At 43.1% G+C, this 24,783-nt stretch overlaps 1 protein-coding gene across 2 annotated transcripts in view; it reads left to right on the plus strand.

Annotated features, from left to right (window-relative positions):
- Positions 1–24,783, plus strand: part of PARD3B (par-3 family cell polarity regulator beta) — a 582,805-nt gene that overhangs the window by 153,169 nt on the left and 404,853 nt on the right. For both annotated transcript variants that reach the window (XM_077918269.1, XM_077918271.1), the window contains exon 5: positions 20,388–20,473. In XM_077918269.1, the coding sequence (XP_077774395.1) occupies positions 20,388–20,473 (86 nt within the window). The remainder of the gene's footprint in view (positions 1–20,387; positions 20,474–24,783) is intronic.

The following is a 24,783-nucleotide window of genomic DNA, read 5'->3' on the forward strand; positions in this document are numbered from 1 at the left end:
TCTACACTTTAGAATATGTTGCAGCAATATGTAGCAAGCTCTGATAGCTCCACCTACTAGGAATTTATACATAAATTATGCATATCAAAATTGGTTCCCTTTTATGCATTGTGGGTATATAATTTGTAATTTGGAAAATTAATCAGAAAAAGCTTAATCAGAAGCTTTTTATGTTTCATGTTCTTGCTTTTAAAAAGAAAAAGAACAAAGGTCAAGCCTCCGGTTCTTATACGGCTAATTGTAATTTTAAAGTATTAGCTATTGTGATTTAAGTGTTTTAACATTAGCATAATAGTATGATGTACTAGGCCAATTGATACCATTGTACATAATTTCATATGGCTGGGTTCATTTGGAGATGAAACAATGTTGGAATTCAAAAGATTATATTTGAGCTAAAGCTATATCAATCACTTATCCACTAACACACACACACACACACACACACACACACACTATGTTTCAAAAAAGTGCAGAGTAAATTACCTTTTAAATAGCACTATTTAATTTTTAAACCATTAAATCACACATACGGATGGAGTGTTTCTTGACCCAGAGAATTAATAGTTGCAGAATGTGTACTTCCAGCTGTTCAATTAGGCCATGGTTGTGAGAGTGAAATATTATGCGCCTCTGTGTTTTCAAAATGATCTCTCTCTTGCTAGGATTTTTTTATTTTATTTTTTGCGCTGTTCTTCTTTTGCTCTGCTCAGATTGGAAAGTTTTGCATCCTTGCCCATGTATTCCTAATTAAATTCAAAGATGTGCGCAGAATGTTATGTCCTTGACAGAGACGTTACATTATATTACAAAATGTAGTTGTATGCCTAGCTGTAATTAATGAATTATGTAGACGCCTTCTATGTTTAATTTGTAGTTGTACGATGTTAAAATCTTTGAGATGCAGCTTGGCTTCCCCTTGACAATTTAAATAATGAATTTAAGGATTGAGTAAAATAGTTAAGGCTCCCTTCTTACGTTACATGGGTGGTATAGGAGGGGCTGTAGCAACCGTGGTGTAACGAGCTCATACTGCAGCTCCTCTCAGGAAATGAGGCAACAGTGGTTTGGGGAAACCCATTGAGTTGGTACCTCCCCTATGGGCTGATCCACCTCATGATAAATTGGATCCTCTTAATTGAGGGGCCTCTGGGAGCCTTCTTGGCCTTGAGAACACCCGCCCACCCACCCTCTACTTTAGGTGTGTCTTTAGCCTTGCTATGGACTTTGGTTGGTCACCCGTTTTGGATTGGGGGCCTGGTAGGGATTTTTCCATTTGGCAGATTGGCACTGGCCTCTTTGTTTTCTCCTTTGTTGTTGTTTAGTCGTTTAGCCGCGTCCGACTCTTCGTGACTCCATGGATCAGAGCACGCCAGGCACTCCTGTCTTCCACTGCCTCCCACAGTTTGGTCAAACTCATGCTGGTAGCTTCAAGAACACTGTCCAACCATCTCGTCCTCTGTCGTCCCCTTCTCCTTGTGCCCTCCATCTTTCCCAACATCAGGGTCTTTTCCAGGGAGTCTTCTCTTCTCATGAGGTGGCCAAAGTATTGGAGCCTCAGCTTCAGGATCTGTCCTTCCAGTGAGCACTCAGGGCTGATTTCCTTCAGAATGGATCGGTTTGATCTTCTTGCAGTCCACGGGACTCTCAAGAGTTTCCTCCAGCACCATAATTCAAAAGCATCAATTCTTTGGCGATCAGCCTTCTTTATGGTCCAGCTCTCACTTCCATACATCACTACTGGGAAAACCATAGCTTTAACTATACGGACCAAATCTAGCCTGATTCAAATGTACCAGCAGAACCTATCCAGGGTTCCCGTCAGTGAGTTTGCACCTCGTAGCAATCGTCTCAACTTTGTAAGGTTTGGTGGTTAGGCATTGGATTAGTGACGTAGGGGGAGGGGAGGGGAGGGGAGGTGCGGTTATCACCTGCTCCTACACGATCAACGGTATTCCGTTAAAGGAATACAGGGGCGTGGATTTTGTCCGAAGCCTGCGGAGGAGCCACTGTGAGCCCTGGGGTACAGCTCAAGTCGATTGCCATCGACCCAGCTCCCTCTTCAGGTGGTTACCCTTATCAGACTCCCTGCAAGGCGGGCAGGAGTCAGTTATAGTTTTGGGTTCCAATGCCTAAGCCAATACCGCTCAGATTCTGTATTCAATAAGGTAAAGGTAAAGGGACCCCTGACCATTAGGTCCAGTCGCGGATGACTCTGGGGTTGCAGCGCTCATCTTGCTTTACTGGCCGAGGGAGCCGGTGTACAGCTTCTGGGTCATGTGACCAGCATGACTAAGCCGCTTCTGGCGAACCAGAGCAGCGCACGGAAACGCTGTTTACCTTCCCGACGGAGCGGTACCTATTTATCTACTTGCACTTTGATGTGCTTTCGAACTGCTAGCTTGGTAGGAGAAGGAACTGAGCAACGGGAGCTCACCGCGTCGCGGGGATTCGAACCGCCAACCTTCTGATCGGCAAGTCCTTGGCTCTGTGGTTTAACCCACAGCACCACCCGCATCCCTCCTGTATTCAATAAAGTTGTGACCAAAATTTTCCCGTTAACATTTAAACTTAATTCATGTGTCATTGTGCCCTTATTACCCGTGTGTGTGTGTGTGGCCTTGACGCGCAACTCTGATAGCACAGAAAGAGCTCAGTGCAGTTATACCTAGGTTACCAGTCGAAACAAAATTAAAAAATTCCTTCCAGTACCACCTTAAAGGCCAACTAAGTTTGTTACTTAGTTACCAGTGGTTACTTAGGTTACCAGTGTTATGAAGAATGGAGGCTTTGTTCTGACATTCTGTTGGGGACAGTTGCAAGCTCTTTGCATCTCATAATAAAGTACAGTGGTACCTCAGGTTAAGAGCTTAATTCATTCTGGAGGTCTGTTCTTAACCTAAAACTGTTCTTAGCCTAAAGCACCACTTTAGCTAATGGGGCCTCCTGCTGCCACTGCACTGCCGCTGTACGATTTCTGTTTTCATCTTGAAGCAAAGTTCTTAACCCAAGGTAATATTTCTGGGTTAGCGGAGTCTGTAACCTGATGCGTATGTAACCTGAAGCGTATGTAACCCAAGGTACCACTGTATTCAAGTTGGTACCTTGGTTCTCAAACGCCTTTGCTCTACATGGGGCTACCTTTGAAGGTGACCCGGAAACTGCAAGTAATCCAGAATGCGGCAGCTAGGCTGGTGACTGGGAGTGGCCGCCAGGACCACATAACACCGGTCCTGAGAGATCTGCATTGGCTCCCAGTACGTTTCCGAGCACAATTCAGAGTGTTGGTGCTGACCTTTAAAGCCCTAAACGGCCTCGGTCCTGTATACCTGAAGGAGCATCTCCACCCTCATCGTTCAGCCCGGACACTGAGATCCAGTGCCGAGGGCCTTCTGGCGGTTCCCTCATTGCGAGAAGTAAGGTTACAGGGAACCAGACAGAGGGCCTTCTCGGTAGTGGCGCCCACCCTGTGGAACACCCTCCCTTCAGATGTGAAGGAAATAAGTAGCTATCATATCTTTAAAAGACATCTGAAGGCAGCCCTGTTCAGGGAGGTTTTTAATATTTAACGCTGTATTGTTTTTAATACTTGATTGGGAGCCTCCCAGAGTGGCTGGGGAAACTCAGCCAGATGGGCGTGGTATAAATAATAAATTATTATTATTATTATTATTATTATTATTACTGGTACTCAAACAACTTGGAACCCAAACACTGCAAAGCCGGAAGTAAGTGTTCTGGTTTGCTTGCAAACATTTTTCAGAAGCCGAACATACTCTGTTTTGAGTGCCACGCTTCCGTTTTGAGTGTTACGCTGAGGTCTGTCTGTGTTTGCTATTTATTATGCATATTTGTTTTTGTGGCTCTCTTTTCCTGTTTTTATGACTATGTGGAACTCAGTTCAGCTACTGATTGATTGTGTGACTGCAGTACATTGTTTATTGCTTTCATTTTATGGGTCAATGGTCTCGTTAGATAGTATAAAATTCATGTTAAATTGCTGTTTTAGGGGTTCTTAAAAGTCTGGAACGAATTAATCCATTTTACATTACTCTCTGTGGGAAAGCATGCCTTGGTTTTGGAACGGAATTCTGGCATGGATTAAGTTTGAGAACCAAAGTACCACTGTATATACCAGTTCTCATCATTTAACAGGCAATTTCTGGCTTGATTGCAACTTGGCGATAACTTGGGCGCCTTAAACTCTTGCTGTCTATCTCCAGACACAAATGAATTCTTCTCAGTGGAGAGCTGCAAAATCACATAGAATCCAAGTTTAGAAGGACCAAGGAGGAGACCAGGGATGGATCATTTGCTCCTGGACTCCTGGACTGTTTTTAGTTTTCCAAGGAGGAGGTCTGCTCCCAAGTATATATGAACCAAAATTCACTGTGGCCACATCAGCAGAGGTCTTCTTCTTCTTCTCTTTCTTTTTGTCTTTTTAGCTTTTATTTAGCACTCAACAATAACATAACAATCAACAATAGCTAAAACAGCAATTCGCCATTCACTACAGTCAACCATCCTTAACAATACATAACATTACAAAATGTCGCAACAACTAGATCAACATTGCATAGTTTTTTTCCTGTATCTGTTTTACGTAACAAAAATAGATAAAGAAAAAAAGAAAGAAAGAAGAGGAAAAAAGAAAGGAAAAAGAAAACGAAAAGAAACGAAAAAGGAAAGATCAAGAGAAAAATAGATTTGACTTCCGATTAGACTCATTGTGCTGTTGTTCCTATTATTGTTTTACACACAGTTTCAAATTACCATTTTATTTTCTTTGTTCTTGTCAAAAGAAAGTTGTTATCTGTACTTTTTATTTTACAAGAATCATTCAAGTTCTGCCGGGAGATTTTTGTTGTTACAATAATTTTCCAAATGCTCTTTAAATGTTTTCCATTCTTTCTGTACCTAAATGGATTTTTGGAGCTGGGCGATGGAATAGGGGCTTCCTCCATCCACTCCATGCATTGACCTGGTATTGCAGTATCAGCAGAGGTCTTCTTACCCATCTTGTAACATTTGGTGACTGTGTGACTGGATGAACACGACTCCTCTAAATCTCTTCTCTTTAGGAGACCTACATTTGGTTCAGAACCTGTGAGCCCAAGAGGTGTATTTATTAGCTATCAAGCTTTCTTTTTCTTTCCTTTTTTTGGTTCTGCTTTTAAATACTATTTTGAAATGCATACATTTGCATTGAACGGAAGAAGAGAGCCCTATGGGAATGAATGGGAGAGTTTTCTGTCATTTAGAAGGCCTGGCGTTTCTTTCCATAGCTGCTCATGTATGTTTAAATAGAATTCTGAATTAGATGAGTCAATTTAAAGAGAGAGAGATTAAAAAACCACAACAAACCCCAGCTCCCAAGTAGCTACTGTATGTATTTATGCTGTGGGAACATATATATAGAATACTTATAATCAGTGTGAGGGCTTGTCAGAGTGCTGCGTTTGATGTCTGATTAGATGATCACAGGGACATCTGGAGCGAGTTAGTTTTGGAGCTGTTGCTATGATGCCTTGCAGAAGCCAAAGTTATCTAGCTGTCTTAATCCATGGGGTGGGACAGAGATGGGGGGGGGGGGAGAACGTGCTTTCTAAAAAAGTTTTTAGACTTATTTATGATGCATAAATAAATAAAAGGCTGCCAAGTTAACATACTACTGTATTTCTTGTTCTTACGTGACCAGCTATGGGTGTGTGTCTTCTGCTGTTTTAGATGGCAAAGATGCGGCGGATATGAAATTGCCGGCATTCCTGAAAAGGCAGTATTCAAAAAGGAGGATCTGTTATGACTTCAACATGTTGAACTCATTGGTTTGGGGACGTGGGGTAAAGTCAAATCAGGGAGAGATCAAAGCGTACTGCAATAGTTGACGTCCTTTCCATGACCTGCTTTCAGTTCAGTAATCTGTGCAGCACTTGTTTGAGTCTGTTTTTCCTGTTTTATTTGTTCTTTTGTCTGTTGGCTTAGTAGGAAAAAGAAGCAATAAAAGCAGGGGCAATTGCTTCAGGGAGACACATACTGAATAGGTAAATTTTTAGGGATCTTCTTTTGACTGCTGTACGTTATGGCATCCCTTGTACTGGAGATTAATCTCTGCTGGGGGAAAGCTACGTAACTTGTAGTTTGTGAAGACCAGTTGCTTTGCAATCAACTCTGCATTTTCAGAATTCATAGTATTACAGTTCCATAGTTCAGCCCTTAACAGATTCAAGCGAATGAAAGTCGCTGGCTTAGTTAACCCAGTGAAGTCATTATTCCTCAGGTATCTTGCTTGACATAAATAACAACTATTATGGTATATTTGTGCTTCAACAACAACAAATGCTGCATTTCTAACTTATATCAAAGATGTTATCTATTTTCATTTATTTCGTAAAATTTGTGTACCACTTGATTGTAAAAAACACACAAAAGCCCTCAAAGTGGTTTGCAAAAGATAAAACAGGAAAATCAATGAAAATTTGCAACCCTACTTGAAAACATAAATAAGTTGAAATAATAAAACTTTATAAGCATTTGGGTAGGCTTGTCTAAACAGGAACCTTTTAAGCAGGTGCCGGAAAGAATTCAGTGAAGGGGCCTGCTTTCTCTCAATAGACAAGGAGTTCCAATTTTCCACTGCCACACTAAACAAGCGAGTTCTTACAATTGCGGGTGGCGCTGTGGAGGGACGCGGGTGGCGCTGTGGGTTAAACCACAGAGCCTAGGACTTGCCGATCAGAAGGTCAGCGGTTCGAATCCCCGCGACAGGCTGAGCTCCCGTTGCTCGGTCCCAGCTCCTGCCAACTTAGCAGTTCGAAAGCACGTCCAAGTGCAAGTAGATAAATAGGTACCGCTCTGGCGGGAAGGTAAACAGTGTTTCTTTGCGCTGCTCTGGTTCGCCAGAAGCGGATTAGTCATGCTAAGGTGTACGCCCGGAAGGTGTACGCCAGCTCCCTCGGACAATAAAGCGAGATGAGCGCCGCGACCCCAGAGTCGGTCACGACTGAACCTAATGGTCAGGGGTCCCTTTACCTATACCTTTATCTGCTGTACTGCCAAAGTGCTTGAAAGGGGCACATGTGGGGTAATCTAGGTACATGTTAGAGACTATTCATGAAGTTGTGGTAAATGTTAGCATTTCAGCATTTGCCAGTAATCCATGTGTCTGTTGTTGACATTGCATGCAGATGTGGAAGTTCACAAGCTGGTTGGTTGCACAGGGTAAGAGCGACTACTGGTGGAGGGTGACCTCTCTGCCTTGTTGTTGTTGTTGTTTAGTCGTTTAGTCGTGTCCGACTCTTCGTGACCCCATGGACCAGAGCAGGCCAGGCACTCCTGTCTTCCACTGCCTCCCGCAGTTTGGTCAAACTCATGCTGGTAGCTTCGAGAACACAGTCCAGCCATCTCGTCCTCTGTCGTCCCCTTCTCCTTGTGCCCTCCATCTTTCCCAACATCAGGGTCTTTTCCAGGGAGTCTTCTCTTCTCATGAGGTGGCCAAAGTATTGGAGCCTCAGCTTCAGGATCTGTCCTTCCAGTGAGCACTCAGGGCTGATTTCCTTAAGAATGGAGAGGTTGGATCTTCTTGCAGTCCATGGGACTCTCACCCTCCCAATCCCCCCAAAATCAGGACACTAGGAAGAAAAACATTGCCATCACCATCATGTGACTTTCATCGGACATGGGAGCTTGGTAGCAGAGATCTGGTTCTCCTGAGGAAGGTTTGGGGCGATGTAACCACAGGAAGATGTGAGTCACCACGTTTTCAATGCTAGAAATTGCATGTAGCCTGCACATCTGGGAAAAGAGACAGGAACTTCTATCACATGTGGTAGACTTGTAGTAAATAAAAGCTTACTGGGACGAGGGTGGAGCTGTGGTCTAAACCACCGAGCCTAGGGCTTGTCGATCAGAAGGTTGGCAGATCAAATCCCCATGACGGGGTGAGCTCCCATTACTCGGTCCCTGCTCCTGCCCACCCAGCAGTTTGAAAGCCCATCAAAGTGCAAGTAGATAAATAGTTACCACTCTGGCGGGAAGGTAAACAGCGTTTCCATGTGCTGCTCTGGTTTCGCCAGAAGCGGCTTAGTCATGCTGGCCACATGACCCAGAAAAACTGTCTGCGGACAAACGTCGGCTCCCTTGGCCAGTAAAGCGAGATGAGCACCGCAACCCCAGAGTCGTTCGAGACTGGACTTAACTGTCAGGGGTCCCCCCCCCCCCCGCCAAAAAAAAAGCTTACTGGGAAATGATATATAATGAGTTAAAGAAAATGTACAAAAGTACATTTGTTAAAAAAGCAGAAGCATTTTTATTGGGTATAGTAGGCGAAGAAATTCCAGAAAGAGATTTAAAAAACAACAACTGTTTATGTATGCAACAACGGCAGCAAGGATTTTTTTAGCCCAAAAATGGAAGCAGCAGGAATTACCAACAATAGAAGAGTGGCAGACGAAGATGATGGAATATGCAGAACTGGCTAAACTGACCGGGAAAATTCGAAACCAGCGTGATCAAGCTTTCCAAAAAGATGAGAGTAAATTTGCACAATATTTGAAGGAAAATTGTAAACAATTAACAACACTAGTAGGGTTGAATTAAATAGACTTGCAATGTTAATGATTAATACCTATTTATATTTATTTTTAAAAATTATGAAAATTGGAATGAGTTATTTGTAAATTGGAAGAAGTAGAAATTCTATGATATAGAAATGAATTATGGAAACTTTGAGGCGGGAGGAAGGGAAGTCGACCAGCTCATATGAGCAAAAATAAATGTGAATAACAAGGATATACTTAAACATTATAGAAAACTACCATATTTTTCGCTCTATAAGATGTACCTTTTCCCTCCTAAAAAGTAAGAGGAAATGTGTGTGCATCTTATGGAGCGAATGCAGGCTGCACAGCTACATCCGAAGCCAGAACAGCAAGAGGGAGAGCTGCGCAACGCTCCCTCTAGCTGTTATAGCTTCTGGCTTAGCCCCTCTGTCCCTTGCCCCACCTCCCAGAAAAGCCCCCAAGAGCCGCACTCCCTTTCATGAGCCGCGCGGAGTGTGTGCGCGCAGCTCTTGGGGGCTTTTCCCAAGGAGCTCCACGCGGCTTGTGAAAGGGAGCGCGGCTCTTGGGGCTCTGCTCAGCGCTCCCTTTGAAGAATATTTTTTTCTTACTTTCCCCCTCTAAAAACTAAGTGCGTCTTATGGTCAGGTGCGTCTTACAGAGCGAAAAATATGGTAATAAAAATATTCTAAGAAAGGAAAAAGAGACGGTCCCTCCTTAATAAAACTAGCGCTACCAGAAACGTTGAGCATTTATTTATTTATTTAAAATATAGTTCCCAGCTGTGTATGGCACACGGCTGAACTCATTTTTAGAGGGTGCTTCTTCACACGGCATCAAATCCGAATCATGCCTCTCTAATGCCTTGCAGAGTAAGGCAGATTGAGCGTGGCACCTTTTCCTGCTTCAATTTTACATAGTTGTCAGATGCTGAAAGTGCTTTGAAGTAGAGAGATAAACAAAGAGCTAAAACGAAATTAAAAGGAACACAAACAGCATTTCATCTTCGTGCTTTTGAAATAATAATCTGAATGGCTATAGTCATCTCGTGCCAGTGTAGTAAGTCTGCAAACATTATCCGATCAATCTAAATTGAGTTACTGTATATGCAGTAAGCAGAAACAGGTGGAAATTAGTTTATCTATACCAGACTCTTTCTGTTTGCTTTGAACATTGCAACATAAACTAGATTTTTTAAAAAAACTTTATTAGGTTTTTTCCATTCTCTCCTTCCCACCAGCCTTCAGATGGGAGGTGACAGAATGTGTTACAGAGCTGTCCTAGCTCTAAAGGAGAAAATGTTGCAAAGGTGCAATGCAAATAGGCAGTCTGCTCCAGATATCACAGGAGAATGGAGACCAAATAAGTAAAAAATATATATGAAGGGTTGCTATTACAAATAGGATATAAGAACAGTTATCTTAATTCTGCTTATAGTAAGCAACCTGATACCTCCACTATTTTCATATTTGTAGCTACAGCCCAGCATTGGCTTAGAATATTCCTTGTCAGTTCTGCAGCCATTGGATTATAAAGTCTTACAGAGATGCTATCTGAGGGGGTAATGATGTTTTGGAGAACTTGTCTCCAGAGACTGCAACATCTGTTCGCGATGTGTACAGGAATGCTCATGTTCTAAACATTCAGAGGTCTTCACAGGCAGATTCTCATCTGTTAGGAAATTTGTAAGCTCTCGCCTTCTGTAAAATTATATATATATATATATATATATATATATATGCCTTAAGGTTTGCACAGGTTCATTAATAGACTGGTGGGAGGTTTGGGGGCAGACCTTGTAGGTCAATGCACATAAGAAGTCATGTGGGTTCCTGCATGAACATCATTTTCACAGGTAAGGTAAAGGACCCCTGGATGGTTAAGTCTAGTCGAAGGCGATTATGGGGTTGCGACGCTCATCTTGCTTTCAGGCCAAGGGAGCTGGCATTTGTCCGCAGACACCCTTCTGGGTCATGTGGCCAGCATGACTAAACCACTTCTGGCGCAACGGGACACCGTGAGGGAAACCAGAGTGCATGGAAACGCTGTTTACCTTCCCACCAGAGCGGTACCTATTTATCTACTTGCACTGGCGTGCTTTAGAACTCCTAGGTAGGCAGGAGCTGGGACAGAACAATGGGAGCTCACCCCGTCGCAGGGATTCGAACCACTGAAATTCGGATCGGCAAGCCCAATGTGATGCTGCAGAAATGGGGTTTCTGGATCACACATGAAGAACGTGGTGGCAAATGAACAGAATCCTCAGGCCTTCTCCTATACACCGAAGTAGACCGTAGTAATTCTGTGCCATGAGCATGGCAGCAATAAAAAAAGGCAAAGGACCCCTGACAGTTAAGTCCAGTTGCGAACGACTCTGGGGTTGCAGCACTCATCTCGCTTTACTGGCCGAGGGAGCCGACATTTGTCCGCAGACAGTTTTTCTGGGTCATGACTAAGCTGCTTCTGGCGAACCAGAGCAGTGCACGGAAATGCCATTTACCTTCCCGCCAGAGCGGTACCTATTTATCTACTTGCACTTTGATGTGCTTTCGAACTGCTAAGTTGGCAGGAGCTGGGACCGAGCAACGGGAATTCACCTGTTGCGGGGATTCGAACCGCTGACCTTCTGATCGGCAAGTCCTAGGCTCAGTGGTTTAGACCACAGTGCCACCCGCGTCCATTTTAGGGTGGAGTATTGGCAGCAATACTCCACCCCAAAATGTAACAGGGAGACGTTGATAACCCACCCCCTTAAAATTGTAAACAAATTATCATCTTACAAAATAAGTTTTGTTTCGAGAGCTATGCATTAGTGCACTATAATTCTTGTTCTGATGGCGAACAGGGCATTGGAACATAGTTTTCCTCCAGGGCATTGGAACATAGTTTCCCTACCCTTCGCAAAAAAAAAAAAAAAAGGACTCCCTTTAAGGACAATCACACTTAAGAGGTGTTATTATTGAAGTTATTGACCACAGTTAATACTAGGTAGGATGAAATGGAATTTGAAATGAGCTGGTTAATAATCCCTCATTAGGATGGAGCCGATTTAGTACAAACTGCAATTAAAACCTAAGTTGACATATCTCTTAACTGCAGTTAGAGGGATTCACTTTGGAGAAGACTGGAAAGGAAGAGTGTGCATGTTTTTTCCCCCTCATGACCTGCTTCAAGTATCTCAACTCAGGATGATATTCTCAGCTTTCCATCTATTTTAACCCAGTTTGCTGCAATTGCTGAAGAAGCAGCCCTACTTTGTTTACACATTCCAGCAGAACACCCCCTGACTCATTATGTTTTAGGTGTATACCGTATTTTTCGCCCTATAGGGTGCAGCGGCCCTATAGTGTGCACCTAGTTTTGGGGGAGGGGGAAATAAAGGAAAAAAAATTACCCCCCCCCAGGCGCGGGGCTGGGGCGGGGGAAGCCCGAGCTTCCCCCAACCCCAGTCCCCAGAACAGGCTGCTATCCGCAAGCCTTGGGAGTTCCCGCCGGGCTCTCCAGGCTTGCGGATATCTGCCCGAAGCCCGGGGCGCGCTTCTCAGCGTGCCCCAGGCTTCGGGATGCAAGCTGCTATCTGCAAGCCTAGGGAGCCCAACGGGAACTCCCGCGGGCTCCCAAGGCTTGCGGATAGCTTCCGGAAGCGCACCGACCCCTCTCGCTCTCCAGGCTTCAGTGAAAGCCTGCATTCGCCCCATAGGATGCACACACATTTCCCCTTCATTTTTGGAGGGGGAAAAGTGCGTCCTATAGGGCGAAAAATACGGTACCTTAAAATGTAAACAGTGATGTACATTCAAATTTTACAGGGAGCCCTGATTGGTTGACTTCAGTGGCTGAATTACCTTTGTATCTTGGGAAGCAGCCCAGAGACAGTGAGCTGAGATTTACCCAGCAAATTTTTTTGCAGAGTTGCTCTCATTCTTGCTTCAGAAAATGGTTTTTCGCAAAACCCAAGTTCAAGATTCATCATGTTATCTGTCATCATAAATGGCACAAATGATGTTTAGCAGCTTGCACTTAATCTCAGTTTATTTAACTTTATCTGAGTGTTTCCAAATCAAAACAATTAGGCCGTGTGTTTAGAATAAGCGACAAGTTGGAGGAAGTCTCACACTTGGTCTTACTGCGTGTTTAGCTATTGCTAAGCATATATTACTGGATTTTAACCGGATCTGGAAAATTAATGTTTGGCCTTTCCATAGATGATGATTTGAAAGGTCTAACGGACAACTGAAACTGCCACCTGCAGACATATAAATCAGAGGTTCTAACAACTAAATAATTCACACATATCCATGTTGTTCACCTGATTTTCTAATAGCTGCAATAATTAGAGGAAATTGTATGTCAAAGCAGCAATAATATTTGGAGAAATTAAGTTGAAATGCTCTTAAATATAGAACACTCCTAAATACTCAAAAACACTTAAATCACTTGTCACTTAAATTCTGCATGTGTCCAATTTCCTAAAATTAGTCACACATGCAACCTTAACTCCTGCTGTGCAGCCTTGTAAGGTGGTAATAAAAGATAACAGACTTTGAAGGAAGAAAAAGTCTTACTTGGTAAAAAAATATATTGAAGAATGGAACGGTTCCTGAGAGATTTAAGTTCCAGTTTTGCGTAAAAGATTTCATTATATACCTGTCATTGCTTGTGTGCCTAATTCGCCTGTCAGTCAGCCCCATCCTCCTTCAGAGGGAACTGAACTAGGAACTTCTCGCTTGGAAAAACCTTTTTTATTTTTATATTAAAGCAACAATGTCTGACCTTCTGTTAGTAGTGAATATAGGCTAGCTGCTTTTATAACGCCTGCATAACGCCTATGTAGTTCACATTACTCAATCAAGTTTACAAAAAATAGCTGCTTCTCCATTAGCTGTGGTGTTAACTTAGTGCTCAGTGAAGGAACATGAACATAGATGAAGTGGGAGCCATCCTAGCCAAATTCAAGGCATATTCATTTCATAAACAATTGTCTTTTTTTAATATATAATTTTTTATTAGTTTTTTGACATATAATTTTCAACAGTAAATAAACATGCTTTTATTCAATTTTTTGACTTCCATCAGTCCTGTCTGAAATTTTTCCAATCTAATCTCTTAGTATGCATTTCTTATTTTCCCTCTTACATTTCAAACTCATAACCGATATCTCTATCTTTTTCCACTTTGTAACACTTCGTATATTTCTCCTTACAAAACTTCTTGTGGTCCTACTAGCGTAATTTGTTGATTACAGTTGCTCTTCAAATAATTCATACACTTCTTCCAGTCTTCTGTAAATCTCTGGTCCCGCAGGTTTCGAATCCTTCCTGTCATTTTGTCCAATTCTGCATAGTCCGTTAATTTCGTCTGCCGTTCTTCTTTCGTCGGAATTTCTTCTTGCTTCCGTTTCTGGGCTAACAATACCCTTGCCTCATTTCATAAACAAATGTCATCTGGGGCATGTGTCTGCTGTTAAAAGGAAAATGCAAAAAACCAAATATCCCACTAAGTCCTTTGGAATAGCTCCCTGTATCCCAACCATAAAATTCATAAATGACATTTCTTGGAAATGTTAGGAACTGTCCTCTTAGGATTCCATTTCCTCATTTTGCTCAGTGTGGCCCTCCAGAAAAAAGGAGTAAATGGTGTCTGGCCAAGTTGTGACTTTCCAACCCACACAAGATCCAGTGCCTTCTTTTGACACTAATTCGATAGCAGAAACTTACATAAGGTGCTCACATTTTTTGTGCTTTATGTTGAATCAGTACAATTGGTTCATTCTTTAGTTCAGAGTGACTTTTTTTGAATTATGTCACGTCGGAAGCTACAATGATTCATGTTCATGCTTACTGTGGATTCATGTGCCATGGTTAATCATAGCTGACAGTATACCGAAAACACACAAATGACTGCTGCTTTGCTGCTTCCTTCTAGCCAACAGGAGCAACAACCATAGTTTTCTGGCCACTCCTGGGGTGATAGTTCGTTTGGCTGTGTACAAACCATGGTGTTAAGCCAAGGTTTGTTAACTATATTTGACTGTGACGTGCAAACTGGGCCACAGCCGCTACCAAATTTGAGAGGAATTACGCATTGTCTGTGTCCATGTGTCACACTGAATCATAGTTTAGTACTGTACATCGTGCATGAGCAGGGTGTAAATGATAGCAAGATTTACGAGCTTGGTGGGCCACGTCGGGCCCCCCGGGCCTTAGTTTGCCTACCCCTGAGATAATAGTCTTTCACCTGTTCCATTTTTGTGTGTCCATGTCGTGCTCACCTAAGGAACAACAATTTGCTTCCTTACTTTTATTCTTCTAATTAAGTATGCAGCCATTACTTTACAGCAATGCTTCAATTAATCCCTCTGAACCCCTGAAGACATTGTTGTTGTCAGTAAGCCCATCTCCTCATATGAAATGAAGTCTGCTGCGCGAGTTCATGCTTTTCAATAAATAAATAAATAAAATTACAAATGAGGCATATTAGCGGTGGCTTTTCTGTCGGTGGTTGTTGTCTTAATAATTTTATGATTCTGAGGATGTATTATATAATGTTCTTTAATTAACCTTTTATTGGGTTCTTGTAGCTGTGCTGGGTTTGTTTGTTTTTTCGTCCCGTGAATTTCTGCTTCATGATCTCATTACTTACGAATGTTAATATATCCTGCTTCTTCTCATAATTTTTTTAAAATCTTTAATAATTATTTTGCTTTGTTTCAGTGCAGGTTATGCCACCATTTTATCAAACCATCCAGTCACTTAGGTATTCAGGGCATAATACACTACTTCAGTTCTTGTTTCACTGAATTCTATACTAAATTATTAGAACAAATCACACTTTGCTAAAGGTTATTTTCTGCTGTCTCTTTACACACACACACACACACACACACACACACACACGGGATTTATAATATATTTATAGATCCTTCAGGATTTCTTTTAATAACAATGTTTTCTCCAGTAGTAGGACATTTTGCTTCCAAATTAACTTATGGATTTTAAGATAAACTATCAATATATATTTTTTTAAGTCTGAAGATGACAAAAACACTAGATTTATTAACAAAGCTAAGTTGGACTGGGCTTGCAATTGCATGTATCTGTAATGCGTTTAAAATGTGGAGCACAATCTAACCAGAGTTCCTCAGAAGTCCCATTGAGGTCATTGGGGGAAATTTATGCATGCGTTCATCTCTGCCATTGAAATCAATGCCATTTTAAAACCTATTAATACATTTCTATGACGACCTTCATATCTCAGGGCAGCTTTCACCACAAAAACTGGGGGGAAATAAAAGATGCAACAAAATTAAAATAGTGAATAAAACTAGCAGCAAAAATTAATTGCTGATTAAAAGCCTGGTAGATCCGTATAAGGGACGCGGGTGGCGCTGTGGGTAAAAGCCTCAGCGCCTAGGGCTTGCCGATTGAAAGGTCGGCGGTTCGAATCCCCGCGGCGGGGTGCGCTCCCGTTGCTCGGTCCCAGCGCCTGCCAACCTAGCAGTTCGAAAGCACCCCCGGGTGCAAGTAGATAAATAGGGACCGCTTACTGGTGGGAAGGTAAACGGCGTTCCGTGTGCTGCGCTGGCTCGCCAGATGCAGCTTTGTCATGCTGGCTACGTGACCCGGAAGTGTCTCCGGACAACGCTGGCCCCCGGCCTCTTAGGTGAGATGGGCGCACAACCCTAGAGTATGTCAAGACTGGCCCGTACGGGCAGGGGTACCTTTACCTTTACCTTTAGATCCATATAAATCTACATATTCATATATTGCTGTTATTATTATTAATTTTATAGATTGTATCTTATGGATAATAATAATAATAATAATAATAGATTGTATCTTATGGATCCATAAAGAAGGCTGATCGCCGAAGAATTGATGCTTTTGAATTGTGGTGCTGGAGGAGACTCTTGAGAGTCCCATGGACTGCAAGAAGATCAAACCTCTCCATTCTTAAGGAAATCAGCCCTGAGTGCTCACTGGAAGGACAGATCCTGAAGCTGAGGCTCCAATACTTTGGCCACCTCATGAGAAGAGAAGACTCCCTGGAAAAGACCCTGATGTTGGGAAAGATGGAGGGCACAAGGAGAAGGGGACGACAGAGGACGAGATGGTTGGATAGTGTTCTCGAAGCTGCCAGCATGAGTTTGACCAAACTGCGGGAGGCAGTGGAAGACAGGAGGGCCTGGCATGCTGTGGTCCAGGGGGTCGTGAAGAGTCGGACACGGCTAAACGACTAAACAACAATAACAATCTAATGGGTAAAAATAGTCTAGGGATTATTATTTTTTTAAGCTTACTTGGTGACCTCAAAGGGAAACTCTGTGCCTGGCGAGCCTTCCTTGGGAGAGAACTTAGTAAGCAGAATAACAGCATTCTGGGAAGACCCTCTTCCCAGTCACCACCCACATACCGTATTGGCCAAATATAAGCCGCACCCACATATAAACCGCACCTTTAAAATTTGGCGGCTTGGGGGAGGCGTGGGAGCTGCAAGTGGGTTGAGCATCACTGGGGGGGGGGGGAGCCACGCCTGTTTGCCGGTGGCGTAAGGTCGCGAATATTAGCAGTGCCGGATTTATGTATAAGCTAAACAAGCTATAGCTTAAGGCCCCACTCTCTTAAAATTAAAGGGGAAAAAACCTGGATGTACATTTCCAAAATATAAGATAATAAATAAAATAAAACCTACACACAACAGTGTTTTGTGTTGTGTAGGCTCCTATGATGTAAGTCATGGGCCCTGCCTGCTAGCCTGCTCCCTAAAATATCACTCGTTTGCTCAGTTCTATATATAGGGTGCCTACAGCACTGTGGGTTAAACCACAGAGCCTAGGACTTGCTGATCAGAAGGTCGCCGGTTCGAATCCCCTCGACGGGGTGAGCCTCCGTTGCTCAGTCCCTGCTCCTGCCAACCTAGCAGTACGAAAGCATTTCAAAGTGCAAGTAGATAAATAGGTACCGCTCCGGCAGGAAGGTAAACGGCGTTTCCGTGCACTGCTCTGGTTCGCCAGAAGTGGCTTAGTCATGCTGGCCACATGACCCGGAAGCTGTATACCGGCTCCCTCGGACAATAAAGCGAGATGAGCGCCGCAACCCCAGAGTCGGCCACGACTGGACCTAATGGTCAGGGGTCCCTTTACCTTTACATTCTGCATGGAATGGTTGCATGGGAACATGTGCAAATGGCTTTAGATACGTATTACGTCCATAAATTACCATATAGCATATATTCAACACACACAAAAAACCAGTGACAATTTGTTGTTGACAAAGGACAGCTGGACATATAAAGGGCCCCATTACCTTCAGTAGCTTAGGTCCTCATCAAACCTAAATCCAGCCCTGAATATAAGCCACACTTTTAACTTTTCACGATTGGAATTTGGGGGGGGGGGGAGTGTGGCTTATATTCGGGCCAATACAGTAATTTCTAAAGATGGGCGCTCTGGAAGAAAGGTCTGTGGCTATTGTACTAGCAGGCAAGCAGGTTGATGTGGTTATGCTTGGCATTCCTTCATGTATGCCCGATTCCAAACAGTATAGGGTTTTAAAAGTAAGCACTAGCGCTTCAGACTGTCCTTTGAAACAGGCCAGGATTCGGTGAAGATATTTGATTCTGCTGATTGGTCCCAGTCAAAAGCCTTTCAGCTGTGCTCTGAACTAGCTGTAGAATTCCAGGGCTTTTTCAGTATCAAAGGTTTGCAAAATTTCAAAGAATTTTGAAACCTCGTTCCAGAGGATGCACATATAGTGTTTTAGGTGGATAATCACAAGCACAGTGTAGGACTTGACTTGGTATTAGTATATACCGTATTTTTCGCTCTATAAGAAGCACCAGACCACAAGACGCACCTAGTTTTTGGAGGAGGAAAACAAGAAAAAAAATATTCTGAATCTCAGAAGTCAGAACAGCAAGAAGGATCGCTGCGCAGTGAAAGCAGCAATCCCTCTTGCTGTTCTGGCTTCTGGGATAGCTGCGCAGCCTGCATTCGCTCCATAAGACGCACACACATTTCCCCTTACTTTTTAGGAGGGAAAAAGTGAGTCTTGTAGAGCAAAAAATACAGTAGATAAGGTGAATTGGCTCATCTCAAGGTATTCTACTATCCTGAAATCCCTTGGGAGAAAAAAAAAGTCATTTGTTCAACTGTTATTTGCTGTGTTATTAGTTCACATGACATCATTTATAGCTGAAATTAGACCGCTCGGTATCAGTGTTGATACTCTGGATGAAACAGGACTTCACTAATTAATCTTGACATTTTCAGCCACAATTATTTTCTTATATAAAGTGGCTTGAACTAGATGGTGACATTCAGATTCAGTTTCAGTTCCTGATACAGAGAGGGGGAGGGTCTGTTCCACCCAAATATTTTTTAAAAGTGATGAAGAGTCAATATGTTTCTAATTCTATCCCAATAAGTTAGTGTTGTCCATTTTAGAATATCATTTATGAAAGTGATGCCATGTCAAAATACGTTTAGATCAGGCATAGGCAAACTCGGGTCCTCCAGATGTTTGGGACTACAATTCCCATCATCCCTAGCTAACAGAACCAGTGGTCAGGGATGATGGGAATTGTAGTCCCAAACATCTGGAGGACCCGAGTTTGCCTATGCCTGGTTTGGATTCATGCTCATTCTGATAATGTTTCCATTTAAACAACGTGGGTTGTTGTGAACCATAATTCCCCTACAGTTCCAAGATTTTAAGGGTTTGGATCCAGATTTCTCAGAAGTAGAGTTCTGCTCACAAGAAAAGGGGAGGATGGTAGCTTTGCAAATCCCCTCCTGCAACTCTCTGAAAATCTGCTCTGGGGGACCCTCTGAGGATTGGGGTACCTTCCAGAGCAACTGAGAGGTTTCATGGAGGAAAGGAAATAGCCAATAATATCCCCGCCCTCCTTTCTCCTCAATACAATATGATACGATATCTTTATTGTCATTGTCCATACAGAACAACGAAATCTACATAAGACATTCAAAAACCCCTAAAAACTCTGAAACCCCATTTTAAAATACAATATACTCCTATAGAGACTCCTTATACTGTGTTTAAAACCAGAATTGCATTTGGGTAGAAACTGTTTCTCAGGCGGCTACTCCTAGTCTTTATAACCCTGTACCTTCTTCCAGAAGGCAGAAGCTGAAAGAGATCATTTCCGGGGTGTGCACTATCCTGCGCTATCTCTGCCGCTTTCTTATGGCACCTGGCAGCATAGATTTGATCTAAGGTGGGAAGAGTGGACCCAATTATTCTCTCTGCAGTCTTTACAACCCTGGACAGCATTGCTTTTTCCCTGGCCGTGCAGCTCCCAAACCACACACAGAGACCATAAGCTAATACACTCTCCACAGTACAATGGTAGAATGCCATCAACAGGACCTTTGAGAGATTGTTTTTCCAGAGGATTCTTCACCGCTAGGTTGGAGGCCCTTGCAGAAAGGCACGTCTACATTGCACTCACTATGTTCAGCTACATTTATCAGGATTTTTTTTAAAAATGAATTTGCTGTAAGGAAATTCTGCTCTTTCCACTTTCTGCTCACATGTGGGGGTTTGTGTGTATGTCTCTCTGTTGCTTCCCCCCTTTCTATCCTGCCTTACCATTCTAACTGCTTCATGAAACGGTGGAAATAAAGCAACATCAGATCACGCCTTTTCAAGTCTTGTTGCAGCAGAGGTATGGAGCAGTTGTTGGCATCAGTAAGGCTGGAATTCCTAGACGTTTGCTTTTCGGTTTGGAGTGTAATCCATAAGTATTAACAACTGCTCTAAATCCAAATCATAATATTTAACATTAAAATGCACATTTTCAAAATCTCTTTAGGGTTTGACCCACTCGTCTTCAGAAGATTGGGATCTTGCTGCACACAGCGAAGCGCTGGCGTCTCAGAAAACAAAATTCATTTTCAAGTATGTATGAATACGTTTATATTTCATTTCTACCTTACTGTACCTTATCTGTTTTTTTTTACTTTTTTAAAAGAAAAACCTCGTACATCTTTTGGATGTATAAATGTGTGTGTTTATGTATGGCTCGTGACATTCTGCCTATCGTAGATCAAATAATATAGTTCCTTAAATCAATTTGTTGAAGAGAAATGGCAGATATTTACACCGGGTAGATTTCAGGATGCTTGGAAGCCTCTATATTGTCACATTACCTGGGGCCAAACTAGATGTGACATGGGAGATATATGCCTAGGCCTTCCAGTTTGCTTAAAGTAGCTGAGGGGCAAGGATGGGAAAAACAGGGTTTGCATAGTGGGCAGAGAGGATTTTAACTTTCTCCAGCATGTGATTTCCCCAACCCCTCTCTCCAAGCTTCTGTTAGCTCTGGAAGGAGAAAAAAGTTAGATGTCTGCCCCCAACCCCAGGCTAATAGTAACCACGGTGGTGTTTTTAATTGGAGTACACTGCATTGTGGGATGGGGAGAAAAGGTTAACTCCCTCATTTCCATGTAACCCCCTGTGTAACTCAAAAACCTCCCCCTGTGACTGGTTTCAAACATGGAAGAAGGCATTGTGAGATCTACTCATGAAACTCCCATACCGTTGGGTCATGCCAGAATGGAAAAAGCGACATGAGTTCTTATAATGCAAAATTCAAATGGCAGTGGTACCAATACAGTGGTACCTCTGGTTATGTACTTAATTCGTTCTGGAGGTCCGTTCTTAACCTGAAACTGTTCTTAACCTGAAGCACCACTTTAGCTAATGCGCCCTCCCGCTGCTGCCGCGCCGCAGGAGCACGATTTCTGTTCTCATCCTGAAGCAAAATTCTTAACCCGACGTACTATTTCTGGGTTAGCAGAGTCTGTAACCTGAAGTGTATGTAACTCGAGGTACCACTTTATTCAAGTTGGCACCCCTGGATGAGTTTGGGCAGTCACTATTTGGCCTTGCTCTCATATCACAGTAAAGGCCTGTAGATTACTAAAAAGGTAAAGGTAAAGGTACCCCTGACCATTAGGTCCAGTCACGGACGACTCTGGGGTTGCGCGCTCATCTCGCTCTATAGGCCGAGTGAGCCGGCATTTGTCCGCAGACAGCTTCCGGGTCATGTGGCCAGCAAGACTAAGCCGCTTCTGGCAAAACCAGAGCAGCGCACAGAAACGCTGTTTATTTTCCCTCCAGAGCGGTACCATGTCTATGTCCTCTCCTGCCGACCCTGACTGTAATGAAATAACATTTCACCAGCATGTATGTAATTGCAAGTCTCTCTCCCTGCTCCCTAATTTGCCGTTCTCATTCTTCACCATGCTTTCTTCTGCTCTTTCTATATATCATCATATCATTCTGCTTCAGCTAAACCAAATTAAGAACAGCATGGTCCAAATGAGAGCGTTAGTTTTGGTGGGTGGTGGATGAAAAGATGGAGGAGATGGAGCAGCCGATCTCTGATCTGCTGATGGCTTTGAACTGCAGGGGAAGTGATAGTAAGATTTGGGTGGTGGGGGAGCAGGCGTATTATGTTAGCAGTAACTTTTCTGCATGGCTGCCACCTTCAATTATGTTACATTTGCGTTACTCGCTTTGGCGTTTTTTGAATTCAAGGATCTCTGTGGTCAGATCGTTAACGAGCAGGAAGCAACGAGTTTTCCTAATCAGATAAAGATTTGCCAAATATAAATATTCTGGTAAGAAGGTGCCTTGTTCTCCTATCTGATATTTAAACCTGCTTGCGGTGACAGTGGTGAGGCGGTTAAGAGCACCTGGCTAAAAACAGCAAATCTGGGAGCACACTCTCAAATTCAGAACTGCTTGCGATTTTTGCATTCTAGGTGGTTTTAAGGAAGTCTCAGTGGCAGTGTTGAAAACCGCAGGTACCTGGTAACTGAATGGAGCTAGATTTAGCACTAATAATAATAATAATAATAATAATAATAATAAATTTTATTTATACCCCGCCCTCCCCAGCCAGAGCCGGGCTCAGTGCGGCTAACACCAGTAAAATTACAATAAAAACTTAATGGGGGGGGGGGCCCAATTTAAAATACAGGTTAAAATGCAATTTAAAATGCAGCCTCATTTTGAAAGTAGCTGATCAAAACCATAAGGGGAGGGAAACGTAAGGGTCAGACTGAGTCCAAACCAAAGGCCAGGCAGAACAGCTTGGTCTTGCAGGCCCTGCAGAAACATGTCAAGTCCTGCAGGGCCCTGGTCTCTTGTGACAGAGCGTTCCACCAGATCGGGGCCAGTACAGAAAAGGCCCTGGCCCTAGTTGAGACCAGTCTAACCACCTTGCGACCTGGGACCTCCAAAATGTTGTCATTGAAGCCCTAAACCAAAGTGTGTGTGTGTGTTTGTTTGTTTGTGTGTGTTTGTTTTAACCAAGATTTCAGACAAGTTAAAAAACCCTTTCAATATAGGCCTGCATGCCTTACCCCTATTACTTTCCCATGTATATCTTGTTAAAATTACTGTATGTATCAAGAAGACAGTAAACACCATTTTTCATTTTGTCTCAAAATAAGAGAATGGAAAACTGTGATTCCCCCCCCCCCAAAAAAAAACCACATGAGAATATTTCTTTGTGTGCTTATAGGAAGATGGGAAATATGCGGGGGAAGAGAAAGAGAGGTGTTTTGTTTACTACCAGTTAGCAAAAACTCTGTCTACAAAAAACGGTACATTTTCTTATTTAACAATAAACAAACGTGGTGGCGTAATAGCAAGCTCAATAAAATCACATGCCCTTGCGTAGAATTTTAATGTGCTCCATAATAGCTAATGACTTGAAGCTTTCTTTCTTTCTTTCTTTCTTTCTTTCTTTCTTTCTTTCTTTCTTTCTTTCTTTCTTTCTCCTTTCCCCCTTTCTTACATTCATGTTTCTTGTCCAATACCTCTTAATTAGAAAAGGTTAAAAATAACAAGGCATTATACTGTAGTTTAGGAATGTATCGCCAGTCATGTAATTCCACCCCGTAGTGTGACATGTAGAAACAGAAATATTTTTGCAAGCCTCACACTGAAACATGTTTTTTTTTTCATAATAAAAATAGCTCTGTTAATGAAAAATTAAACCAAGGCTATTAGAAAGTACATACTTGGTTTATTAACAGTTGATTACTTGGCATTCTGAAACTGCATCATGCATAGGTTACTCATTTAAAGGCTCCATTGGATCGGCCGGGCTTGTATCAGGCCAGCTTTGGTACCAGTTCTTAACCCGAGGTTTCACTGTAACTTGAATTCATTGGTTTGGGTCCTAGCCTCCAGAGCAGGAGAAAACAAGCTTGCTCCATCGAACAGCTACCTCATCCAGCCCACCTGTGAACCTACACATGGGAGCCTGCAGTTATTTTGTACATATCTAATGCAATGTACGTGGGACGTGGATGGCGCTGTGGGTTAAACCACAGAGCCTAGGACTAGTTGATCAGAAGGTCGGCAGTTCGAATCCCCACGACAGGGTGAGCTCCCATTGCTAGGTCCCTGCTCCTGCCAACCTAGAAGTTCGAAAGCACGTCAAAGTGCAAGTAGATAAATAGGTACCGCTCCGGTGGGAAGGTAAACGGCATTTCCATGCACTGCTCTGGTTCGCCATGACCCGGAAGCTGTACGCCGGCTCCCTCGGCCAATAAAGCGAGATGAGCGTCGCAACCCCAGAGTCAGTCACGACTGGCCCTAATGGTCAGGGGTCCCTTGACCTTTACCTTTAATGCAATGCACATTGGCAAGTACACTGAATCCTTGCTTTGGGCCCCTGCTCTTCACCTCTGCAAATGCTCAAACTCAGAGCAAAAGGGAGAAACAAGCCAAGAGGAAGGCACATTTGGCAAACCCTCTCTGTGATCAACTCCCACCCTGTGGGAGTGTATGTCCCCACTGTGGAAGGAAGTGTGGATCCAGAATTGGCCTCCACAGTCACTTATGGACTACTGCTAAGAATGTGTCCATGGAAGACAATCTTACACAGTTATGAGGGATCGCCAAAGTAGAAGAGAATGGGCAGGAAGCCCAGCAGTTACTATCCCCAGGGTTCTAGTATGAGATCACCATGCGAACCAGGTCTTAACAGCAGCTGAGAGAGATCACCACACTCGTGGTTAGCACATAACAGGTCTGTCAGACCATAACCCAGGCATAGGCAAACTCAGCCCTCCAGATGTTTTGGGACTACAACTCCCATCATCTCTAGCTAGGAGGACCAGTGGTCAGGGATAATGGGAATTGTAGTCCCAAAACATCTGGAGGGCGGAGCTTGCCTATGCCTGCCA

This window comes from Podarcis muralis, chromosome 1, assembly GCF_964188315.1.
Source record: "Podarcis muralis chromosome 1, rPodMur119.hap1.1, whole genome shotgun sequence".
Taxonomy (NCBI): domain Eukaryota; kingdom Metazoa; phylum Chordata; class Lepidosauria; order Squamata; family Lacertidae; genus Podarcis; species Podarcis muralis.